Source organism: Muntiacus reevesi, chromosome 18, assembly GCF_963930625.1.
Source record: "Muntiacus reevesi chromosome 18, mMunRee1.1, whole genome shotgun sequence".
Taxonomy (NCBI): domain Eukaryota; kingdom Metazoa; phylum Chordata; class Mammalia; order Artiodactyla; family Cervidae; genus Muntiacus; species Muntiacus reevesi.
In genome coordinates this window covers 18,334,510-18,356,389 of record NC_089266.1, presented here as the reverse complement: position 1 = coordinate 18,356,389, position 21,880 = coordinate 18,334,510, and the positions used below count along the sequence as shown (strand labels likewise).

General features: G+C 41.3%; 1 protein-coding gene across 5 annotated transcripts in view; it reads right to left on the bottom strand.

Annotated features, from left to right (window-relative positions):
• Positions 1 to 2,855: 2,855 nt before the first annotated feature.
• GPATCH8 (G-patch domain containing 8) overlaps positions 2,856 to 21,880 on the bottom strand; it is an 89,030-nt gene continuing 70,005 nt past the window's right edge. For all 5 annotated transcript variants that reach the window (XM_065908488.1, XM_065908491.1, XM_065908489.1 and 2 more), the window contains 2 exons: positions 10,748 to 10,878; positions 2,856 to 7,691 (listed from right to left, as the gene is read on the bottom strand). In XM_065908488.1, the coding sequence (XP_065764560.1) occupies positions 3,785 to 7,691; positions 10,748 to 10,878 (4,038 nt within the window). In that variant the 3' untranslated portion in view covers positions 2,856 to 3,784. The remainder of the gene's footprint in view (positions 7,692 to 10,747; positions 10,879 to 21,880) is intronic.

Below are 21,880 nucleotides of genomic sequence, written 5' to 3'. Positions count from 1 at the left end.
ACCATAGGTCTGGCAGTGAGCTAGGCAATGTGGAGGATATAAAGAAAAATCTTCATCTTTGATGCTTTCTTGCTAAATCCTGATGCATAATCCTGTTATTAATAGTATTTTGCTTTGATCTTTCTTGAACACATAATCAAAATGTTACTGGAAGTGTTCAACTCCCTATATAAAACACTAGTCTAAGGGATTAAGAAAAAAAAATCGAAGTACAAGAACTGGTCCCTGCTCTCTCAAGAGTTTACCATTTTACTGGGAAGCAGTGAGTACTAAATGAACCACAATTCTGAAAATCCAGTAGATCCGAGTCAGGGAGGCCAGCCAGGAAAAGGCTGCAATAATTCAGACACGTGATAAGGAGGCGATGGTACCCCTGGCAAACAAGAGTGGCAAGGGTTGACAAGGCCTGAATTAGTCACTGAGGGCAAAGAGGGGGGGGGACTTCCATGGTGCAGCCCAGGTAGCTGAGGCAGGTAGCAGGACCCCACCTGCAATCAGGCAGCCGCACAGACCTTCACATGGAGGGTCTCTACAGGTCAGTCTGCCTCTTTGCTGACACCTTGCCTGCTCAGAACACCACTTTTCTTTTCTTGGCTGTGCCACAAGACTTGGGAGATGATCTTAGTTCCCTGACTAGGGACTGAACCCAAGTCATGGTGGTGAAAATGCAGAGTCCTAACCACCAGGGAATTTCCACTTTTCCTTTTCTAACATCCTTTATTTGGGGGCGGGGATTTTGCTATTTTAGAGAAATAGGCAGATCTGAGCATCCAACCCAAGCTTCAAGTTGAATAGCTTCTCTTCTGTCAAGGGGAGAATACAACTATGAAAGAGTAGGAAAACAGAAATACACATTGTGCCGTTCCTTCCAGAAAGGCTGAAGAAAAGAGGAAACCAATTCATCACTGCAGGACTATGGTCAGTATTTGATGCACAATTTCCCCTGCCTTTTGCATACAGAAGAGCAGATAGAGAATTTTAACTGCTCAGTAACAATTAGCACATCCTTCCTTTTACCAGGTAGCTCTCTAGCACTGTACTCATAGCAAAGGGTTGAGAATAACTCAGGACTGGTACTGGAGGACTCGACTCTGGAGGGGAAGGCTAGGCAGGTGACTCAACTCATTGCCCTGAAGTCCACTCAAAAACCCCCAAATCGGGATTTCCCTGGTAGTCGTGATTAAGATTCTGTGCTTCCACTGTAGGAGACACAGGTTCAATCCCTGGTCAGGGAACTAAGATCCTGCATGCCACCCAATGCAGCCAAAAAGAAAAAAAATAATCTGGGAGAGTTGGTGGAAAGGAAGTATACATTCCAAGACATCTACATAAAACTGACAAGAAACTTAACCATCACTTCCTCCCACAACATAACCTTTCCCCTTTACTTGCGCAGGGTGAGCTTTGAGAAGCACAATCTAAACATCATAAACAGCTGGTTCATAAAAATCTATCCTTTGACCACTTCATACAAGATGTTATTTGTGACCCATAACTCCATCCCTTCCCCACCGAGTGAATGGGGCAACAATCACGACAAACTCTAAAGTTTCCACAAATCATTGGTTTATTAGAAAGTTCCTTTCCCTAATTTTACAGCGTATATATCTCTATCATATGTGATAAAGTTAAATACAATCTGTTATGCTTGTAAGTAAGGATAGATTATTTTGTTTTTCCTTTTTTTTAGTTTTAAAATCACTATTGTGGAAATTAAAGGAAACTGCCCCCAGGAAGGTAGAGAGGCAGCCAGAGTATGGCTCAATCTACAAGCTAACGGGAAGCAGCACAAAAATGTTAATACTGTATTATTTAAATATTTACATGGGCTGAAAGCAAAGAAAAATGAGTCCCTTCACTTCAAACAGATGATTTCATTTTCCAGTGCTATTTATCAAAAAAGTGATGCTTCTGAATCAGATGAGGAGCACTGAACAGGTAGAAGGCTCAACAGAGCCTTCGTCTGCCCAGCACTTACTTGACATGAACGCACAGCCTGTCTGTCTTGGAAACTGAAGAAAGGCAGGACACGGAGCCCTGGCCCACACACATGGGTTTGCTTTTTCTGTCAGGTGACCACCCAACCAATTCCAGCCACAGGAGGAGGGGGGAAATGCCCAACAGGGAAGTTCTAACCACACCAAAGAAGATGAGATCTACAAGATGAACACCTTTGGGTCATTGTATTAATTAGGACTGAGAGCCAGGTGAACGATGAGGAGGAAGAGGAATTCAGGTGGTACTTCCTCTGCTAAGTGTCATGGGAGAAAAGAAAAAAGGAATCTTTACTGCTTAAACTAAGCTGGGTAGAGGCATGGAAACTATGAAGCAAAAAATCTGCAGAATCTAACAATGTGCTCACCTCTCAATAAGAGGAGGAGGAAGACCGTCCCAACTCTACCACACTCCAGTTTACTTCTACTTCAGTTTCTAGCCAACCCAAAAGGCACATTAAAAATTTTTGTCAGAGGGGGCTAAGTACTAGGAAGGCAAATGGACTGCCTGGGACAGGCACCGTGGAAACCCAGGAATCCCCCAGGACAATCACTTTGAATCTCACTGCTTCCAGAGAATAAAGCTCTTGAATCTCTCTCTCCTCCTCTGTGGGGCCCACCAGTTTCTCTGTATGAAACACAAACCACATAAGGGAGACTGTCAAAACTATTCCTCAACACCCCTAGCTGACTACAGCCCGTTAGTTCAAAACTCCCAGTACTGGCGGCACCACTTACTGCAAATTATGTCTCAGCAAAAAAAAATGTTAAGCAGTGTTCCTCTTTTTAACACTTTATGCTTCATAACTTCAAAAAATACATGAGCTTGATAAAATATACATGCTTAGTCATTTTTGCATCTAGCAGAAAACAAATACTTTATTTTTTGTCTGTTTTCATTTGATAACCTTTAAAGTTTCTTAATTCAACTAGGGCAAACATATTTACACAAAGCCACCAGAACAAGGATCACTTAAAGAGCCAGATGTAAAAAATATTATTGCAGTATACTACAAATATGGAACCTTTTTTATATGAGCTACAAAAAGCAGCATTTACGTTTATAGAGTTCAGTGCAATTTTTTACATTAAAAAAATCCTATAAATTAAGAAGGAAACATCAACATGACAGAAGAAAATACACCCTTCGGACACATGAGCTCCTCTCTGTTCCGCAGCTTCTATTCATGATACGATCTTCTTTTCTGGGATATGCAGATGTCTCTTCTGGGATGAGGGACTCAAGGACAACAGTGCCAAATGTGTGGCTCTGTTTGTGTGGGAAGTGGATCAAATGACAGGCTGAGTGGCATCTGGTTCCAGGTCAGACTCCCTTTCCACCTCACCCGGGATAAATAAGGTCACCAAGGTCAAAGACACTGAGAAGGCAGGACCGCATGGACAACCCGCCAGCCAGAGAGGAGGAAAATGTTTTAAAATTTATACACAGAAGTGCAGAGGATAAAAAGTAGAGGGAGGAGGGGAGAATCTAAACTCGACAGTTTGGGGGTGTTGCCGAAGAGGGGTGGGCAGCACTTACTGTGTTCCCAGCCTAGAAACACAGGAGAGGGAGGGACAAACAGAAAAGGAAAAAGGGAAAAAAAAATCCCTGATAGTAAACCCAAAGCAAACCTCAAATCTAAAACCACCCCTGCAAGCCAAAACTCAATTCTTTGGCTGTCAGACACTGCCCTTTCCAGCTTCTACTTGCTGGTATTAATGGCTCGACACCCCAAAGGAAGATGCATGGGTCACCTTCCCTGGCCCCATCTGGGCCCCTACCCCCTAACTCATGTGCCATGGCTGGGAGGGTGCTGCAGGTCCTGACCTGAGAAGATGGGGTGAAGCAGTGGATGAAGGTGGAGGGCAGTGGCAGCTGCTGCAGCAGGCCGGGGAGCCAGCAGGGTAGGGTAGAGGGCAGCGTGTGGAACAGGGTGGAAGGTGAAGGGCCCGGGATGGATGGCTGAGGCGGGAATGATGTGGATGGGGTGGCTAGCCAGAAAGGTGGCGGGATGACCAGGGATGATGGAGTGAGTGAGGTGGGACAAGGAGATGGGGGTCAGGTGCGGCTGGGGGATATGATGTACCTGGGCTAGTGGCTGGGGGTGAGGGTGGGGGTGAATGCCAATGGCGGCAGCAGCTGCTGCGGCATGATGCTGTAGGATGGCGTGCTGCACAGTTGTGATGGACGTGGCAGAGGCCGTGGCCGGCTGCTGAATGTGGATGGGCTGCAAGGCTGGAGTGGCTGGGGCCAGGGCAGCCGAGGCGGGGAAGGCCTTCACCTGCTTGGCCAGAAGCTGCTGCTGGATGTGCTGCTGCGCGGCCTGCTGGAGCTTGCTGTACTTCTCCATCTCCTCGGGAGTGAAGGTGATGGGCTGGCTCTCCAGAGGGGCAAGGGATGCATCCTCGGCTCCCTCAGCCGACTCAATACTGGGTTCCCCACTGGGCGGTGCGTAACCGGGGAAGGGCTCGAGGTCTGATGCTATAGGCAGCAAGCTGGACTCCACAGGGCCTGGCTGACTGCCACTATCCAGGGATTCAAGGGTATCCCCATCACTGGGGTCAGGGAGGTAGTTATGGGAGATGGATGGGTCCCCAGGATAGCAGTCAGAGTGCACTGGGGTGCCTAGCGGAGCCACAGGGTGATCAGCAGCAGCTTCTTCAGACTTTGGCTCTTCTGGGGGTGGGTCTGATAAGGGGCCAGCTGTTTCCTCTGAGGGGAACTGATGTCCAAATGGGGCATCACTATTCCCTGGAGGCCCTTCTTCTGTCTCTGACTGTTCTTGCTCCTCTCCCCTTTCTAAGCCAGACTCTTCACATTTCTTGGCGTTGGGCTTTCGGGTAGCTGGGAGCTTCCCTATCAGAGGGAGGACAGGCTTGTTGCCAAGAGAAGGGGGGAGCTTGGGTCCAAAATAACCTTGTGGGGGGTCCTTGAGCTTGAGTCCGGCTTTATTAGGGGTGGCCAGCACCTCCTCACTCACACTGGGTTTCCTCTCCACTTTCCTTGACTGAATCTTTTCTAGTAGCAGCTTGGCGGTGATGGAGTTCTTGTCTTCAGGGCTGCAGTCACCTTCTGACCCTCTTCCTGGGCCAACACTGCTGTTCTGGGAGGGTGGGCCTATCCCCTTACCATCATCTCCTCTGCTGTCTTCTTTCTTCTTCTCCCCAGGACCTTCTCCCCGGCCTGATCGGAAGTAGTGGGGAGACTGCGAGCGGTAGATTTTAGAGCGAATGAAGTCTCGACGACCAGAACGCCTTTCTTCAGGGCTCTCGTGCCCCCACGACCCCTTCCTGGAGCCTGACCTCTGTGAAGGGCTCCGGGTGCTGCGGCTGCGGTCCCGGCTGTAGCTCCGACTCCGCTGCCAGCTGTGGGCGGTGGTGCTGCGGCTTCTCCTTTTGCTCCGGCTGCGACTACAGCTGCTGCTGCGGCTTCGGCCCCTGGATCTTGAGCGCTCTCTGGTATGACTCCGAGATCGGCTTCGGGACTGGCTGCCACTGAGGCTATAGTCATCATCAGAAGATGAATATTTGTGCCGCTTGGACCGGTGCTTGGAGCTGGCATAGTCTGAGTCATCAGAGTCGTGGGAGCGCTTGGAGTGCCTTCGTGACCGGTCACTATAGTCACTATAGCTGTCATCAGAGTAACTGTGTTGTCTACTATAGCAGCTCTGGTCTGAAGAAGCATCTGAGCTACTGGAGTAAGAGCGCCGGGAGGAATGGCGAGAGGAATGGTGCCGGCCAGACCGTGAGCGGCTTCGGGAATGCTCACTGCCTGACTCCTCCTCTTCCTCTTCCTCCTCCTCCTCCTCCTCACTGTACTGGGATGGAGACTTCTGGTGCAGCCGGCGTGATGACGCGTCATCACTGTCCTCATCTCCACTACTGGGTCGACTTCGATGGCTGGATCGGCTGCTCCGTTTGGTGCCAGCTCTTCGCTGGCAGGATGACGTGGGAGGTTCACCCCTGTGTTTCCTCCCACCATGATCCTGGGCGCTCCCACTACCTCCACCTTCATCCTTCTTGCCACTGCTTCCTTCTTCAGCTGGAAGGGATCTCCGCTGGGAATCATCCTGGGCTCGCCGCCGTCTTCTTGGTGGTGCAGGGCTACCACTACCAGGGGGTTCTGGTTTGGGCCCCCGTTCAGAATCTGCTGGGGCTGATGACTTATTCTTTTTTCGTTTTCGCTTCTTGCGCTTCTTAGACTTCTCCCCAGATTCTGCCTTGGAGCTTTTCTCTTCTGGGTCAGCCCTGTGTTTCCGTTTATGTTTGCTGGATTTTTTGTGCTTCTTTTTCTTTTTGTGTCGGTGGGACTTCCCAGATCGTTCTTTCTTGCTAGGAAGGCTTCTCCCTGTGTCTTCTGTCTCTGATCCATGGCTAGCCCCAGGCTCCTGCTTATTTAGGCCACTACAGGCAGCCCCTGAAGCAGGTGCATCGATTCTGCCTCCTGAAGAATGGTGAACACTCTCTTCCTCCTCCTGGCTTTTATGTAGCTCACTAGGATCAAGGCCTTGGAGATGGTCCTTTGAGGAGCTTCCTATGTCCTTTGGCTTTTCCATCCCTTTTACTCTGGCATCTTTGTTCCTTGAAAGCTTGAAGTCAAAATACAAAGGGTTACAACTGTACGAAATGGAGGGTTCTGCCTTCGTGAAAATTAACAGTTCTGACGGCCACTGGAGGGCAGTGCTTTCATCTTTGCTTAAAACAGGAAAGAAGGGACCGGTTGGATGTTTGGGTCCCTCCCGACTTTCTTTCCCTGCTGGAGTAGCCTCAGAAGTTTCTTTAGGAGGGTCAGACTCACACATTTGGATCTCTGAATCCTTCTGACTCTGACTCTCTAAACTACGCTCACTTATATCCCCCACTGAGGGCTTCTTTGTCTCAGCCTTGCTTTCAGGCTCTGAGGGCTCAGTCGCACTGGCTTCCATCTGCTGTTCAGAGATTTCACTAACTGTCTTTTCTGCTCCTTGGCTTGCTGTCACCTTGATGCAGCCTTTAGGCTTGGGAGAACTACTTTTTTTGCTGTCTAGGGCATTCTTTGGGTGTGTACTAGTATCACCTTCCATTTGTTCACTGGCTCTCATAAAGAGTAGAAAAGGAAAATTAGGTTTTACTTTGCAGTGTGCTGGGGGGATGTAGTGGTAATACTCTGGCTCTGTAGCCCCAGCTCCTTCTTCTCGCTTCATTCTTTTTAACTTAGATAATGTTGAGGCAAGGGACCCTCCGTCCTGAGGGTCTTCATCCTCTTTTTTACCATCAAGATTACTGCTACCATCAGAATCTCCCACCTTCTGCAGTCCCTGGTCTGTACCCTTTTCATCAGCTTTTGTTCCATCTTCAGAGGTCCCTTCCTCTGCATGGTCCTTGAAAACTGATGCTATTGATTCGAGTTTGACAGGAGCCTTCTTGGCAAAGGAAAATGACACTCCCAATTTTTGCAGTGGGGTCCCCAGATTATTCTTAATGCCAAAGCTGATGCCTTGAGAGGCTGGCCCAGGAGCCTGTGCCAGCCCAGTGGTATTAGTGACTTGTACTGCAGTGAATGGGCCGCCTTTATCTGTGGAGAACTCAGATCCCAGGCCACCAGGGGCAGTGGTACTTGCGCCACTGTTTGCTGCTGATTCTTCTTTCTCATCATCTCCACCTTCTTCATCTACAGCCACTGTGGTTGGTCTGAACATGGGACCACTTCCAGGTGCACTACATAATGGGTTTAGAAAAATGAGAAACAAACAAAAAAACAGGTTTAGGGGTACATTTCATACTAGTTTATTTTTTCGGCCGTGCCATGAAGCATGCAGGATCTCAGTTCCCTGAGGAGGGATCAAACCCATGCTCCCTGCAGTGGAGGTGCAGAGTCTTAACCACTGGACCACCAGGGAAGTCCCTCATACTTCCAAAACACTTATCTCTTATGTTTGGCCATTCATCACAGACAGATCTTAAAGACACTGAATGGCAGTCCTTCCTCAGCCCTATGCTAACGAAAGGAACTTGCTCAGTAAGGTAAGGCAAAGTCCCATACTGCTAATCTACTAAGCTACATTCACAGGGATAGCCAGTTACTGCTGTTTCTTCCTAAGCTGTCTAAATACTGAGGTTTACCTCACAATTTGAATACATGATCATTACCATTTGGCATAGCCCACCTGTCTTGTATCTGTTCCATCTTTTACATGTCTTTACTGTACCATCCTACCCATCAGTATGCTACCAAATATATGGCTGAAAATTTATTCCCAAAGGCTGCACAGTTCACCCTTGAATGATATGGGTTTGCAGGTTTGAAATGCAAGGGCCCACTTATACAGATTTTTTTTTAGTATATACATGTCACACAATTTGCAGCTGACTGAATCTTTGGATGTGGAACCGCAAATACAAAAGACTGACTATAAAGTTATACACAATTTCTGACTGTGTAGGTGTATGAGTTTGTGTGGGGGCTGGGGTCATCAGCACCCCTAACCTCCACATTGTTCAAGGATCAACTGTACTTTGTACAGCTAAAAAACAAAACAAAACAAAAACACAACCCTCAATTTCTTCTCTGCTTTCAAATTTCAGTTTTTTAAAATGTGCCTATTCCCTGAGTTGAACACAGTCAGAAACCTCCACTGTGCTGCTCTCTGATGGTCTGCGGTTAGGTTAGCACGTCTGTTACAGAAATGAACAGTCTGTGTCTATCTCCTGGCACCACGTCCAAGCGTTTGCTTTGGTTTTGTGACACCTTCTGGGCACTCCATACAACGATCATGATTCTATCAAGTTCTTTCTCAGCTTTGAAAACAGAAACATCAAGGCGCCTCAGAGCCAGTGTTTTAAACTCCTGTCATGTCTGAAATTTTTAGTGTGTGGGTTATACAGGTATCTCTCAAGCCAAACTCAAGAACTGAAGACAGTTATTTGGATGAAGTCCTCTTAATCTAAACCCTAACTACTAGCTGTCCTAAACTCAGGGACCAAACACATTCAGATAATACGGTAACCCATTTGCTATGTTATTGGAAGACGGAACCCACCTGACTGGGGTAGCAAGAGATACTCTCACTGTGTCACAACCCCCCCCCCCCCACCATGGCAAAGAAACCTTCAAACTGAAATATGGGATTTATTGTGACTTTTTGCTTAGTCTTTGCCATGCAACTCCAACAATACTATGGGGTCATGCATTACTCCTAGGACGATGAAATATACCTGACGGGTGGGTCAAAACCTTCTTTTCCCCAAGAGTTTACTTGGTCATCTTTTAACTGTTTATTTCTAAAACAGAACTAATGCTGCACAGTGTGACTGAATAAATAAATAAAACAGAACTAAAAGTCACCAATGAAGAAAAACATGTATTAAAATATGTCTGGAACTAAAAAGTGGTCTGGTATATATTTTTTAAGGAAGTATCCTTACAACAAGTCCGAGAGGAATGCATTTATTACATAAAGAACTGCTAAAGAAGGAATCAGAATCAGTTTACAGGCATTGTAACTCAATATTAGAGCTTATGGGTTAATTCTGTTTCAAAACTTACATTTACATGTGTTCTCCTCCTTCCTCCAAAACACAAGAGAAGTTAAGGAGTAAACAAATACCCCAAAATCTAGAAAGGTCACAATCTTGAAAACTCTGGCCTCAACTTCACCATAAACTTTTAAAAGTCACAGTTTTTCTTTCCACTGTAACTAATTCCTCTTGTTCCTGGCCAGCCATTAAAAACAAACAGAGGGACCTAAATCCTTCAGATTGAGGCACATACCTCATGAATTCTCAGATGCTCAAAGACTACGTCCACCAAAGACTAGCTGCTTGGGAATGCAGCCCTAGGTGGGGCTAAGAGGGGCTAATTCCACCTAAGGCTAAATACCAGTCCCATACTTATCATCAAGAACCATGAAGGAACATTAAAAACAATACTCAGGAAGGAAGGAATTTGTAGAGAAACGAACAGAATTTCCTAGGCTTTACTGCTTAGTACTAACTCTACAGTACTTGGAAAGACAGTTAAAACACTTAAATATGTGCTCCAGTAGAATACTGTAAGGTATGTGCTTTTCTACATAAGAATAATATGGGAGGGGAATTCCCTGGTGATCTAGTGGTTATGACTTTCACTGTCGTGGCCCGGGGTTCAATCCCTGGTTGGGAACTGAGATCCCACAAGCAGAGGGGCAAAAAAAGATGGAGAACAGGAATAACAGTTGCATAATTTACTGATTTACTGAGCATCTTCTATGTGCTAGGAACACTTTTGTAAGCACTTTGATATAACAATGACTTTTCACAACAACTGTAAGAATTAAGTTATTATTATCATTTCCATCTTACAGATAAGGAAACTGAGGCATAGAACTTAGATAATTAAGGTCACACAGATCATAGGATATGGCCTCAGGAGCATATATTCTTCTTCTTCTTTTTTTTTTTTTTTGGCTGCGTTGGGTCTTAGTTGCAGCATGCAGGTTCAACTGCTCTGATCCATGTGGGATCTTAGTTCCCCTATGAGGGATTGAACCCACATCCCCTGCATTGCAAGGCAGATTCTTAACCACTGGACCATCAGGGAAGTTCCAGGAGTGCATATTCTTAATCAGTATATTATACTCCAAGTATAGATATTCTTTTAGTTAGAAAGAAGGATCTATTTAAAATTTAAGGATTATATATTAATTATACCTTAATTAAAAAAAAAGGATTATTAAATTTTTAAATCTTAAAGATTATTAATTATTTGTAAGCCCTCAGAGAGACAATGTCCTCACCATTCAGCTTGTTTTCTTTGCTCTGCCAACTCGTGGAGCCGCCGTAGGGCTTTCTCCTGTTTCTTCTCATCCTTGCGGGATCTTGAGGAGACATTTCGAGCAAACTCTCTCTGCTTGAGATCTTTCAATCTCTGAGGTAACAAAAGAAAGGAACAGGGAGTGGGTGATTTAGAATAACTTGGGGATCCTGAAAGCAAGGTCTTCAGAATTTTTATCCATAATCAACGGTTATAGCATAGTGTAGAATATACATTGTTGTACTCTTATGGTAATTGAAAACACAATGGCTGATTACTCTGGGTAAAGCACCTGGAGTATCTGCACTCCTAATTAGGATAGCATACCATTTGCTTTATTGGCCAAAATTAAATAATTTCAGAAGCAACAAACAAATTTTAGAACACTAGGAGAAAAGAAAAGGGACTATTTAATCACCTGCTCTTTCAGGATGCAAAACTAGACAAATAGAATATGAGTTAAATTGTAATAACACAAGCCAGAGAGAACAGAAAGGGGTTAAGCCAGTACAGAAAATTACCCAGGTGTAAGATCTTAAAAAGCAATGTACAGCTTACATGGGAAGGTTATCTGAATCAGACTAACAAATAGAAAGCCTACTTTGACTTCACCATAAAGAGGTGCTACTCTTTTCATCATGAACAGTTTTCCTGTGAATTAATCAAACCGTGTTCCAATGCTTGCATGTTCAGAGCTCACCAGTCTGACCACTTTCATCTGGTCAGTCTGCTGAAATTAGAAAGTAATAGGTGTGGCTTTTCATTCCTTCATGGCCCCAAGAGGAACAACCAGGGAATGAGATGGGAGAATAGATAAGCCAAAGAATTTATTACTTAAAATCCTGATGAAAGAAGGGGTCTTTTATTCTCAGAAGATACTATATGTAATTATCCTTAAAACAAAAACCACCACCAAAAAATAGGAACAGTGTTATGACACACTGATGACAAGAGTCCAGACATATCTGCAATGAAGACAGAACTAAAGTGAGTTCCAATATACTAGATAATATAAGGCAAACAAACCAAAAGAGAACACATACATTAACCTATGCTTTTTACAACAGCATTGAGAAAAGAAATCTGACCCAATATAAAGTGGACATTGCTTTGTGGAAAGGCATGATGCTGAACAGACAGAGGTATTTTCTTATCTAATGTTTATGAAATGTGTTTTGAGTATTTTTGAATTGGGAGAGGGAAAGGGTGGAAAGACACACACAGAAAAAGATATACAGCTAGAGACACTAGTAGAAAAACTCACTCTTGTGATCTGGGCTCCCAAATTAGAAGGATTTGCTTTCAATACATCAGCTGAAAATGTCACATCACAAAGAAAAAAAAAAAGTAAAAAATAAAACAAGAGTGGAAGAGAAAAAAAATAAAGCAAGCATTACTACACAAGCTCTCTTAGTGAATCTGCAAACTGTTATTCTGAACAATCAGGGACAAAGCCATCAACTCTAAAACGTTTGAGAGAGAAGCACCTGCACAAAACATGTATGTGTACATACACACAGACTGACACAGTAATAATGCCTTCTAGATAAATGGAACTGTCTCCATTCCTTTAGGAAAAATGGTTACAGAACTTTAGGAGAGACCACTGCAGTCTAAAAGTAGTTAGTCTTATTTCATTTACCTTTATTTGGGGGATGTTCAAGCAACTGAGAGGTGGCAAAATTGTTTTACCGAGGCTGGCTGCTCAGAATTAAGCTTTTTGTAAAAAACACTTCAAGATGAAGGAGCAACTATTTTAAATAAACATGAATTCCAAATTTCTCTTTCCAAGGAGAAAGGGGCAGAGAGAGTCAATCTGTCAGGTCTATTGAATGATTATTTTAGGCTACAAACCTAGTTTTTTTCCTGACCCAAACACTTAACAGGCTCTCTGGCCAAGATTTAAATAGAATGTCATATGTTTTCTCATTTCTACTGTCTTTTCTCCAGCCACCTCATAGGCCTGGAAAAATCTCCCCATGCCCAGTCATTCCCTTCCCTCTTACACTTTTAGGAGTTATTTCCCAAACTACAGGACCCTGTCTAAAAAAATAAGCATTTTATCAAGTCTTGAGTCTCCAGGCCAAGTCAATGATTTCCAGTTATTCAGCAGCCACTTGGTACAAACTTGAAGGGACAGACTATTTCAACATCATCCTGAAGACATTCCATCTCAAATTCCCACCCACCACAATAATTAGGAGTAGGGAAGGAAAAAAATAGGATGATAATCAATAAAACAAGTGCAAATCCCAATCCTATACAAGGTATAGGCTAACACTCCTAGATCACCTCTATAAACTCTATGGTCAAGTCTGGGGTTTTAAAATGAGAATTGGGAACCCTAGAATTCTAACCCAAATCTTACAGGCAAGACTTGACAACTTTCCCAAACCCAAAATGTGTATTTGAGGTCTCTCTTAGATAAGGGTGTTCTGATGGTAAAAATGGATTCCTAACCTCAAGTCTCTTCTTTCTATTCAGGGTCAAACTGAATTCCCCTCACAGAGTTTCTACTGTTCCCTACATAAGACGGGATTCTTTTTCTTTCTGAACTGTCTTATTAGCACTTTGTTACAGCGCTCACCTAGCAACCATCATTTTGTCTGACTACTTATTCCTGTCTTTCAGAAGGGCAGTATGCATAAAATTTCAGTTTCACCTCTCTGAGCTCAAAATCCCTCATTAGAAAAACAGGGCTATATAGCAATAGATTAACAAGATTAAGTGTCAAAATAAATACATGTAAAGCACTTATTTATGTCTAAACTGTTCAATTCTGCTCCTTCCCCTGTATTTGGGGCAGGAACTATGGCTTATCTTTATAATCAACCCTGCATTGTTAAGGAGCAGCACTAAACCCACAGACTGCATCTGTGGCAGGTGAATAATTTAGCTTAAACACTGAATCCTTGATTTGCAAAATTTTTTTTTTGTTATCATCTGCAGGAAAGTTTGGTATGAAATATTTTCCTATATTTACTAGAGACGTAGTCAAGTTAAATAACATGGTTTTCCTAGGTATTACTCTGATATAGTAAGGAAGTCTTACTCGTTTTTTTTTCTCTGGCCACACTGCTTGGCATGTGGAAGGTTAAGTTTCCCAGTCAGGGTTTGAACCCACACACTGGCAGTGAAAGTGTTGAGTCCTAACCACTGCATTACCAGGGAATTCTCATAAATCTCAATCTTTAGAGAACCAAAAGGTCAGAATTTTAAGCCCCTTAACTTCTGAACAGAATTGGACCAATGGCAAAAAAAGGTATTAACTCGAAACTTCTCAATTTCCAATCTAAAAAGTAATTTTTTATAAAGGTATGAGACCCTAATTTGGAGTCAGTTTTCCAAAGTTGCCTATTTTATTTCAAAAGGCTACCAAGCTTGGCTCATTTGTCACTGAATACCCATATGAAATTCCCCCTGTGACCTGTATTTTTACTTTCCACTTGAATTCTGAGGGGGAACTCAACTTTAGATAACCTTTTTTAAAACAAAAATAGAGGAGCAACATACCTGTCTGTCAAAGAAGACAGAGTTCCAGTAAGGAAACCAAAAGTACAGATGTGTCATCAATCCAAAACTATTTTCAAAGGCTGAGCAATTCCATACTGTACACACAAATTCAAGTTAAAACCTTCAAACTAGCACACAGTTTAATCTGAATGGATCTAATTAATCATTTAGGTGACTCCAAAGCTACTATGTCCTATATATTCTCTTAAAATTATAAAGTATAATTTCTGAAGAAAATTGCTAATAAATTTACTTATTTATTGAATTGTTAATGCTTATTAATATAAATTTAAGCCATATAACACAATTTTAGCTGGAAAATATTTGATTCAAAGGAAAGGAGACCAAGCCCCATTCTTAATGAAAGGGTTTGAAGATCCTGTTTTTCTAAAAAATCAACAGCAAATGTCCAAAAATGTATATACACTTGTGGCAGAGCACATAATTTCTCATTGATTTCAATAACATGGTAGCTGGCGTTTCCATTAAATTTCCCAAAAGACCAGTAGAGGGACGAACTTAACAAATAACCCAGCACTTAAAATATCCATCCACAGCTGGGCTAAAGACTACTTCAAATGTAAATGACATTTCCAGTTCTTAAAACCGGCTAAACCGCAGTGTACTGGCAGAAAAATATCTGCTCCAGACACAAAATCCTGCTCCACCTTTCAACTCTGAACAATTAAACCAGGGAAATGAGAATCTGGTATCTTACCAGGCTTTTAGTGCAGGTGACAAACTCGCCCACATTACTGATAGTGTGGAGTGTCAACAGTAAGGAGTGGTGATGCGTGTGAGCCAGGAATGAATGAGCCACATACTTCTGCACACTGTTTTCCCTACCAACAAAAGATAGTAAGGACCTCAATCTAATAAAATACTTTTTATATCTTTTGATGCTACACTTCTCTCTTGAACCACAACAAAATTTGATGCTGGAAGCTTATATTTGACTGAGTATACTTCACTAGGAATAAATCTATTATCTTTCTCAAGTATTTAAAATTATTGCACTTTAAAGAATAAAACCGTTATTTCCATGTGAAGAGAATTTCAGGCATTAGAAAATAGGCAGAGAGTATTTTCTATTGCCACTAAACATCTTATGGTCCAATATACATGCAATTCTAGAGAAACTGAATTCTATCTCTTTGGGGTAAGATGATTATCTGTGATTTCTTTCTCTCACCAGATAGCAACCCCGCTCTCCAAGAAGACAGACTGCTCTTAGTCTTCCTTCATAACTAACCCTCCAACACACACACCTTATCTATGGTACAGAAGACATGCTCAATAAACACTTATCAACCTGGCTTCAGTTTTAAAATTAGTTGCTGGGAAAGGGAACATAAACACATACTTTCATATGTTATTTGTTGGTTCATGAACAGAGATGGAAAATAGTGAGCAAAGAAGCAGTGGTTGGTTGTAACTCAATCTGTTTTTTTGCCCAAACATAATTCAGCCTTTTTTGAGCTTCAACTACTCCCTTTCCATTATGTCAACGATTCCACATATCCCTAAATACACGGCTCTTCTCCCCACTGTTCCCAGCCTCTCTCCAATGACAGAACATTAATGAAGAACATCTCTCCTCTCCCAAACTGGAGCAGTCATGCTGCAGTTACTTGGCCAACTCAAGAGTCAGTGTGTGTGATGCCTCTGGATGAGCCAGTCCAGGAAATCACCGTCAGTGAGGAAGGGAAAAGACCGGCAGAGAACACAAAGAGCCGCAGCAGTAAACCATTCAGGGAAAAAAAGATTCGAGTTGAAAGGTTAAGGAAATCCAAGTTACTGGGCATTAGGTGTAAATTCTTCTTTTAGCACGTGTGTATCAGTAAGTGATGAAAATGAGTTTTTTTATTCAGTAACACAGAAACCCAAATGTTTTGTAATAGAAAACTAAAACTAAGGCTGATTACAGATACTGAAAAAAAATCAGAGGGGAAAGAAACAGTATACATTTTTTTTGGCTAAGTAAATAATTCTAATTAGTCATTTATAGTAATATGTAATCTGGGCACAATTACTCTGAAACACAGTAACTTAATATCATTTGGTGAATGTCAAATTAATCTGTCATAAAATCACTGCATTATATTTATGTTCTGAAATTCAGCAAAAGCCTTAAAAGTATGGTATTAATAGCATCATGTGTATACTGCTTTAAGGTATTTTCCACACACTCATACCTAAACACACACATCTATGTACATGAAGTCACCATCATCACTACCAAAAGTTAACTTTGATAATGAAGTTTTAAAAAATAATTCTATTAATATGTATTTCACACGTCATAAAATTCATCCATTTAAAGTGTAAAATTTAGTGGGTTTATCAGCATATTTTCAAGAGTTGTGCAACCAGTAGCACTAATTTTAGAATATTTCCATTATCCCCAAAGGAAAACCCAACCATTAGCATTCATTCCTCATTATCCCTTTCTACCCAGTCTGTGGAAACCTAAACAACATTCTCCATAGATTTGCTTATTCTAAACTTCTCATATAAACAAACTCATACAATATAAGGTTTTTTTGTGACTGACTTCTTCCACTTAGCATAATATTTTCAAGATTCATGCATGCTGTATTTATCAGTAAGTCATTCTATTTTATTGCTGAATAACATTTCATTGCATGGCTGTGCCATATCTTGTACATCCATCACTTAATGGATAGTTCTTTCAGTTGTTTCCACTTTTTGGTCATGATGAATAGTGTTGCTGGAAACAAACCTGTACAAGTTTTCGTGTGCACATTTTATTTCTCTTGAGTATGTATTGGTCATATGGTAGCTTTATATTTAACATTTTGAGGAACTATCAACCGTTTTCCACAGGGGCTGCACCATTTATAACCCCTCTAGCAGTGTAGAAAATTTCTAATTTCTCCATATCTTCTCTAGCACTTTATCTCTCTCTTTCATTTCGGCAACCTGAGTAGACGTGAAATGGTATACCATTGCGATTTTGCAGATAACACGTTTTAAGAACATCTATGTAATCCTCGAGATCATAGCTGAAAACAAAGATCTGCCCTCTATGTAAAATTTGAAGGAGCATAATTCAGAAGAGTTGGTTAGGCCCAAAGCAAATGAAACTGCAACATCCTAGTTCAGAGTTCTCTTTTCAGTAATATCTTTCACAAACTTATCATTCCTAAAGTTGCTTTAACTTTTCAGACTACAACGGAACATATAGCCTCATATGCCGGAATCTCCCATGGTGCACCACTGTGATGAATGTATGTTTACAGGAGCAGAAAACCAGTTTAAAGCTACAGAATGTAAATAAGGCAGAATCACTTCTATTCACTTTGGAACTGAGTGCCAAAAGGAAGAACAGACTTGGAAATACATACTAACAGTATTAGAATACAGGGTTTACCAGTAACCTTAGCTTCGAAAAGGTCTGCTTAGGGTTATCCCTGATCACAAAAACAGATACCTTCTCTGAAGAGACACAGAGTTTTCCAAGATTAACTATGCTGTGATGGCAGGGTTTAAGAAGGAGCAGAGCTTTTGCTTTCAACAAAAGCAGAGGTGGTGGCTAAGATTTACAGGAGAAAAGGCTCAAATCATGCTCAATTTTTGGGAGACTGGCCAAATGAAGTCATTCTTTTATTAACTAAAACAGTCCCAAAGAAAATGGCATCCAGAGCAGTACAATACACAACTGAACCTAAAATTTTCACCTCTCTGCTGTAGGTTATTAAAATACAACTACAATATGCTTAAGTTCTGAGATACATTCCTCTCATCACATTTGCTTTTGCTTCTCAGAGAAAAATCTCTTCAGAAGTGAACTGTGCTCTTTAAGTCAATATTTATAAAGCCTTGGCATTCATGAATACTGTATGATTTTCCTAACCTTTTTCACATTTTTACAATAATCAATTTATGATTTTTCTAATTTATAATTTTCTATAAACACTTCAAATACACAGCAGCTATGAAATATCTTCATGGTAGCTAATCTTAGTGGTTTCACTTAGAACGATCTTTTTCTTTTTACTTTAGTCTGAGAATTATCTTTTGTCACCTTGCCTTTTTAGTTGTGTTTTATTGATACTTTTCTGTGTCCCATCCACCAGGACCCCTGCATTGAATATCATAAGTTGCACTGAAAAAGGAACACGGTTACATTTCATCAAATCTGTAGTGTCTTGCCAGAGGTTCAACTGGCTTTGGTGTGCTTACTGTCCTGATGTAATAAGTGTCAAGCACAGAGGATTGAATGTATCTTGGCAAAAACTGGACAAGTAGTGAAATTTCAAGTGGAGAGTATACCAAACTTGAATGAAGCCCATGTGAAGTCCAAAAATGATCATTCCTTCCATCACCAAGCAATTTCTCAGAAAATACTTCATTCAGAACCTATTTTATTTTTGAGAGATGAGGAAAACTCTTTTAACATTTCTGTTTTTTTGGTACACATTACCGGGTGCTAGTTAACTAAAAGCAAGCACTGCTGTCAGAAAGTCAACAGTTTAGACAAAGTTAATTTAAATCATGTAGTAGTTATAGATTCTACTCTGTACAGTTCAGAATAGAGAAGTCACCAATACCTGTTACAGGCTTAAATGGTTTAGTAATTTAGTTCAGTCATTTATAAAGTTCAGGAAACCATTATTTTTACAGCTAAAACAGACCTTGGTATTTCTTTTTTTTTAAAAAGTAGAACTGTACAGGGGTTTTCATACTGAAGCTACTTTAGCATGAAGAAGCAGCAGGCTGAAAGCATTCTTTACTCTGATGGAGATACTGATTCTTTGAACAAGTTAAAGGAAGTTCTAAAGGCTGCTTTACAGTACCAGATTTTGACAACTGGATTGTACTACCGCATGGTTTTGAAACTGCACGGAAGCCGTACCAACACTAAGCAGGAACAAGCAGGCGTCTTTTCAATGTGCTACTTCCCTAGCATCAACTACAACCTGCGGAGGCTTGTGTGGAGATGAGGGAAAGGTATAGGCCTGGGTCACAAACTTAAATGTTTAGAGGGATTTGGCAGGTAACATAATGAGTCACACAGGTTGGGGTAAGAGAAGATGAAGCGGAAACCATATATAATTGGAGAAGGAGCACATGCGTTTCTAAAGAGAAGGTAAGCTTTCAGCTTTAGCCACCTGTTATGTTGATTATGTAGGTCCAATGTTCTCAGAAGCTTCAATTTTTCAAGATAAGTCAAAACCTGAATTATATAACATCTCATTTTAAAAAGTTGGGAATCAACTGAAATTAAAGGAGAAAGAACTACCACCACAAATACCAGACAAAACACAGCTGACCCTTGAATAACATGGGTTTGAATTGTACAGATCCATTGATACGTGGATTTTTTTCAATAGTAAATACTACAGTACTATATGACAGGATTTTCCTCAATAGCAAATACTACAGTACAATAATAAATACTACAGATCTGGGGTTGGTTGAATTCAAAGACATGGAACCATCGATAGGGAGAAAAATCTCAGATATGAAGGGCCAACAACAAATCTTACACAGATTTTCGACTGCATGGAGGGTTGGCACCCCTAACCCCATGTTGTTCAAGGGTCAACTGTGCATGCATCTGGGGGAATTTGTGATCTCTAGCTTATATACTGGAAGCTAGTGAGGAGGGCCCCTTAGTGGCACAAATAAAAGAGTAAGACTGGAAGAATCCTGAATAAGTAACAAGGCACTAAGAAAGCAAAACTAAAACACATCAGTGTTAAAATAATGCACCAACCACTGTGCTGCTACAAATTTACCTCTGGGAAAGAGACTATTCTTTGGAGTTTGGAATTTAAACCTTGCAAGGCTAAAGAAAATGGTTTCCACTGTATATCCATTAGCAGATACGTGTTTTTAAAAGCTATGTAAAGTAAAAAGGCACAGAGGTAGAGATGGAGAAGTGTTTTGCTTCACAGTCAACTTTAACTTTTACAACTAAGCCAACAAAGGTAGAAGATGAATACTAACGTTTATTGAACACTCAGGCATATTAAACTAACTTACATAAAAATGAATCACAGATTGGATTACCTCTTGAAAAATGGAAGGCCTATCCTTGGAGATCTCAAAATGTACAAAATTATCACTATTAAAGAGTGTTAAACTGCTAAAAACAGACAAAATGTCTACGTAGGATTTTCACCTCTGAAAATCAAGCTGGGTCTTAATACTTGCGAATTAATGACTCTCTTCACAAGATTATCTTAGAAAACTGAGAAAAACTAGTGAATAGTAAATAGTGAGAAGTACACAGCATCGAGGAGGTGGGAAGGATTAAAAAAATCACCACAAATGAAGGTGACCAAATAGATCCTTTTTGAGAGATTGTGTGTGTGCGCGCTAAATTGCTTCAGTCATCTCCAACTTTTCACGACCCTATGGACTGTAGCCCACAAGGCTCCTCTGTTCATGGGATTCTCCAGGCAAGAATACTGGAGTGGACAGCCATTCTTCTCCAGGGAATCTTCCCAACCCAAGGGTTAAGCCCGTGTCTCTTATGTCTCCTCCATTGGCAGGCAGGTTCTTTACCACTAGCAATTATTTGTGCTTAATAAAGATAAGGGCGTGTTCAGGATCCTACCTATACTAGGAAGTCTACCACTAATATAATAGATTATTTCTCTGGAAAGTTTTAATGGTGAAACTTTGATAGAAGATGCAAACTATGGATTACTAATATAGGGTTGAATGTACTTACCTATTATCTCAGATTCATAATAATCCTGTGTGCCTGCCTGGAAGACAAGACAGGGTGTCTTTATGATTTTAGAGCATAAATTTGGAAAATGGTAGGTCCATTTGTATGGTAAGTTCATGTCCATCAAAGAGGAATGAAAAATAGGACCTATCTCCTCTTCTTAGAAGTTATTTAGCTGTTTTGTACTAAGGTCAATTAAAGTCTCCTTAGAAATCCTAAAGGCAGGAAAAAGTAGAACTGTAATAACAAACTTATACTGCATCTGTTCTTTGTTTAATATCTAAGATGGGCTTTTGATGAAGATGAAGAAATCAACTTACATGCATTCACTAATCATACCAGCTAAAGATTTTTTTTTGCCAAACCAGGAATCACAGATATATTTTATATTAATGGATAAGGTAATTCAAATAAAAAATCCTTAATTTTTTATTTTCATTTTGATGATATTCTAAAACAGAGTAATAAATGAATATCTGAGATCATTTAGATGAGCACAGTATAAATGTTTACAACTGGGGGCTTAAAATGATAGAAACTGGTCTGTACCAAACAAAGGCCACACAGTTTCATGGGTACTTGAAAGTTTTTCAATAGTTCTAAGAGAAGAGAGTTTCTCAATCTCAGGACTACTGATCAATATTCTGAGCCAGGTAGCTCTTTGTTGCAAGGAGCTTTTCTGTGAATTATAGGATGTTTAGCAGCATCCTTAGTCTCTACTCACTAGGTACCATTAGCACCATCTCTCTAGTTGTGATAATCAAAGATGTCTCCAGACATTGCGAAGTGTCTCCTGGGAGACAAAACCTTCCTAGGTGAAAAATCACTACAGAAGAGAACAGTGGTGAGAGAACTGAGTCCACACAAGGTGCACAGGAGAATAAACGTGTGAAATTC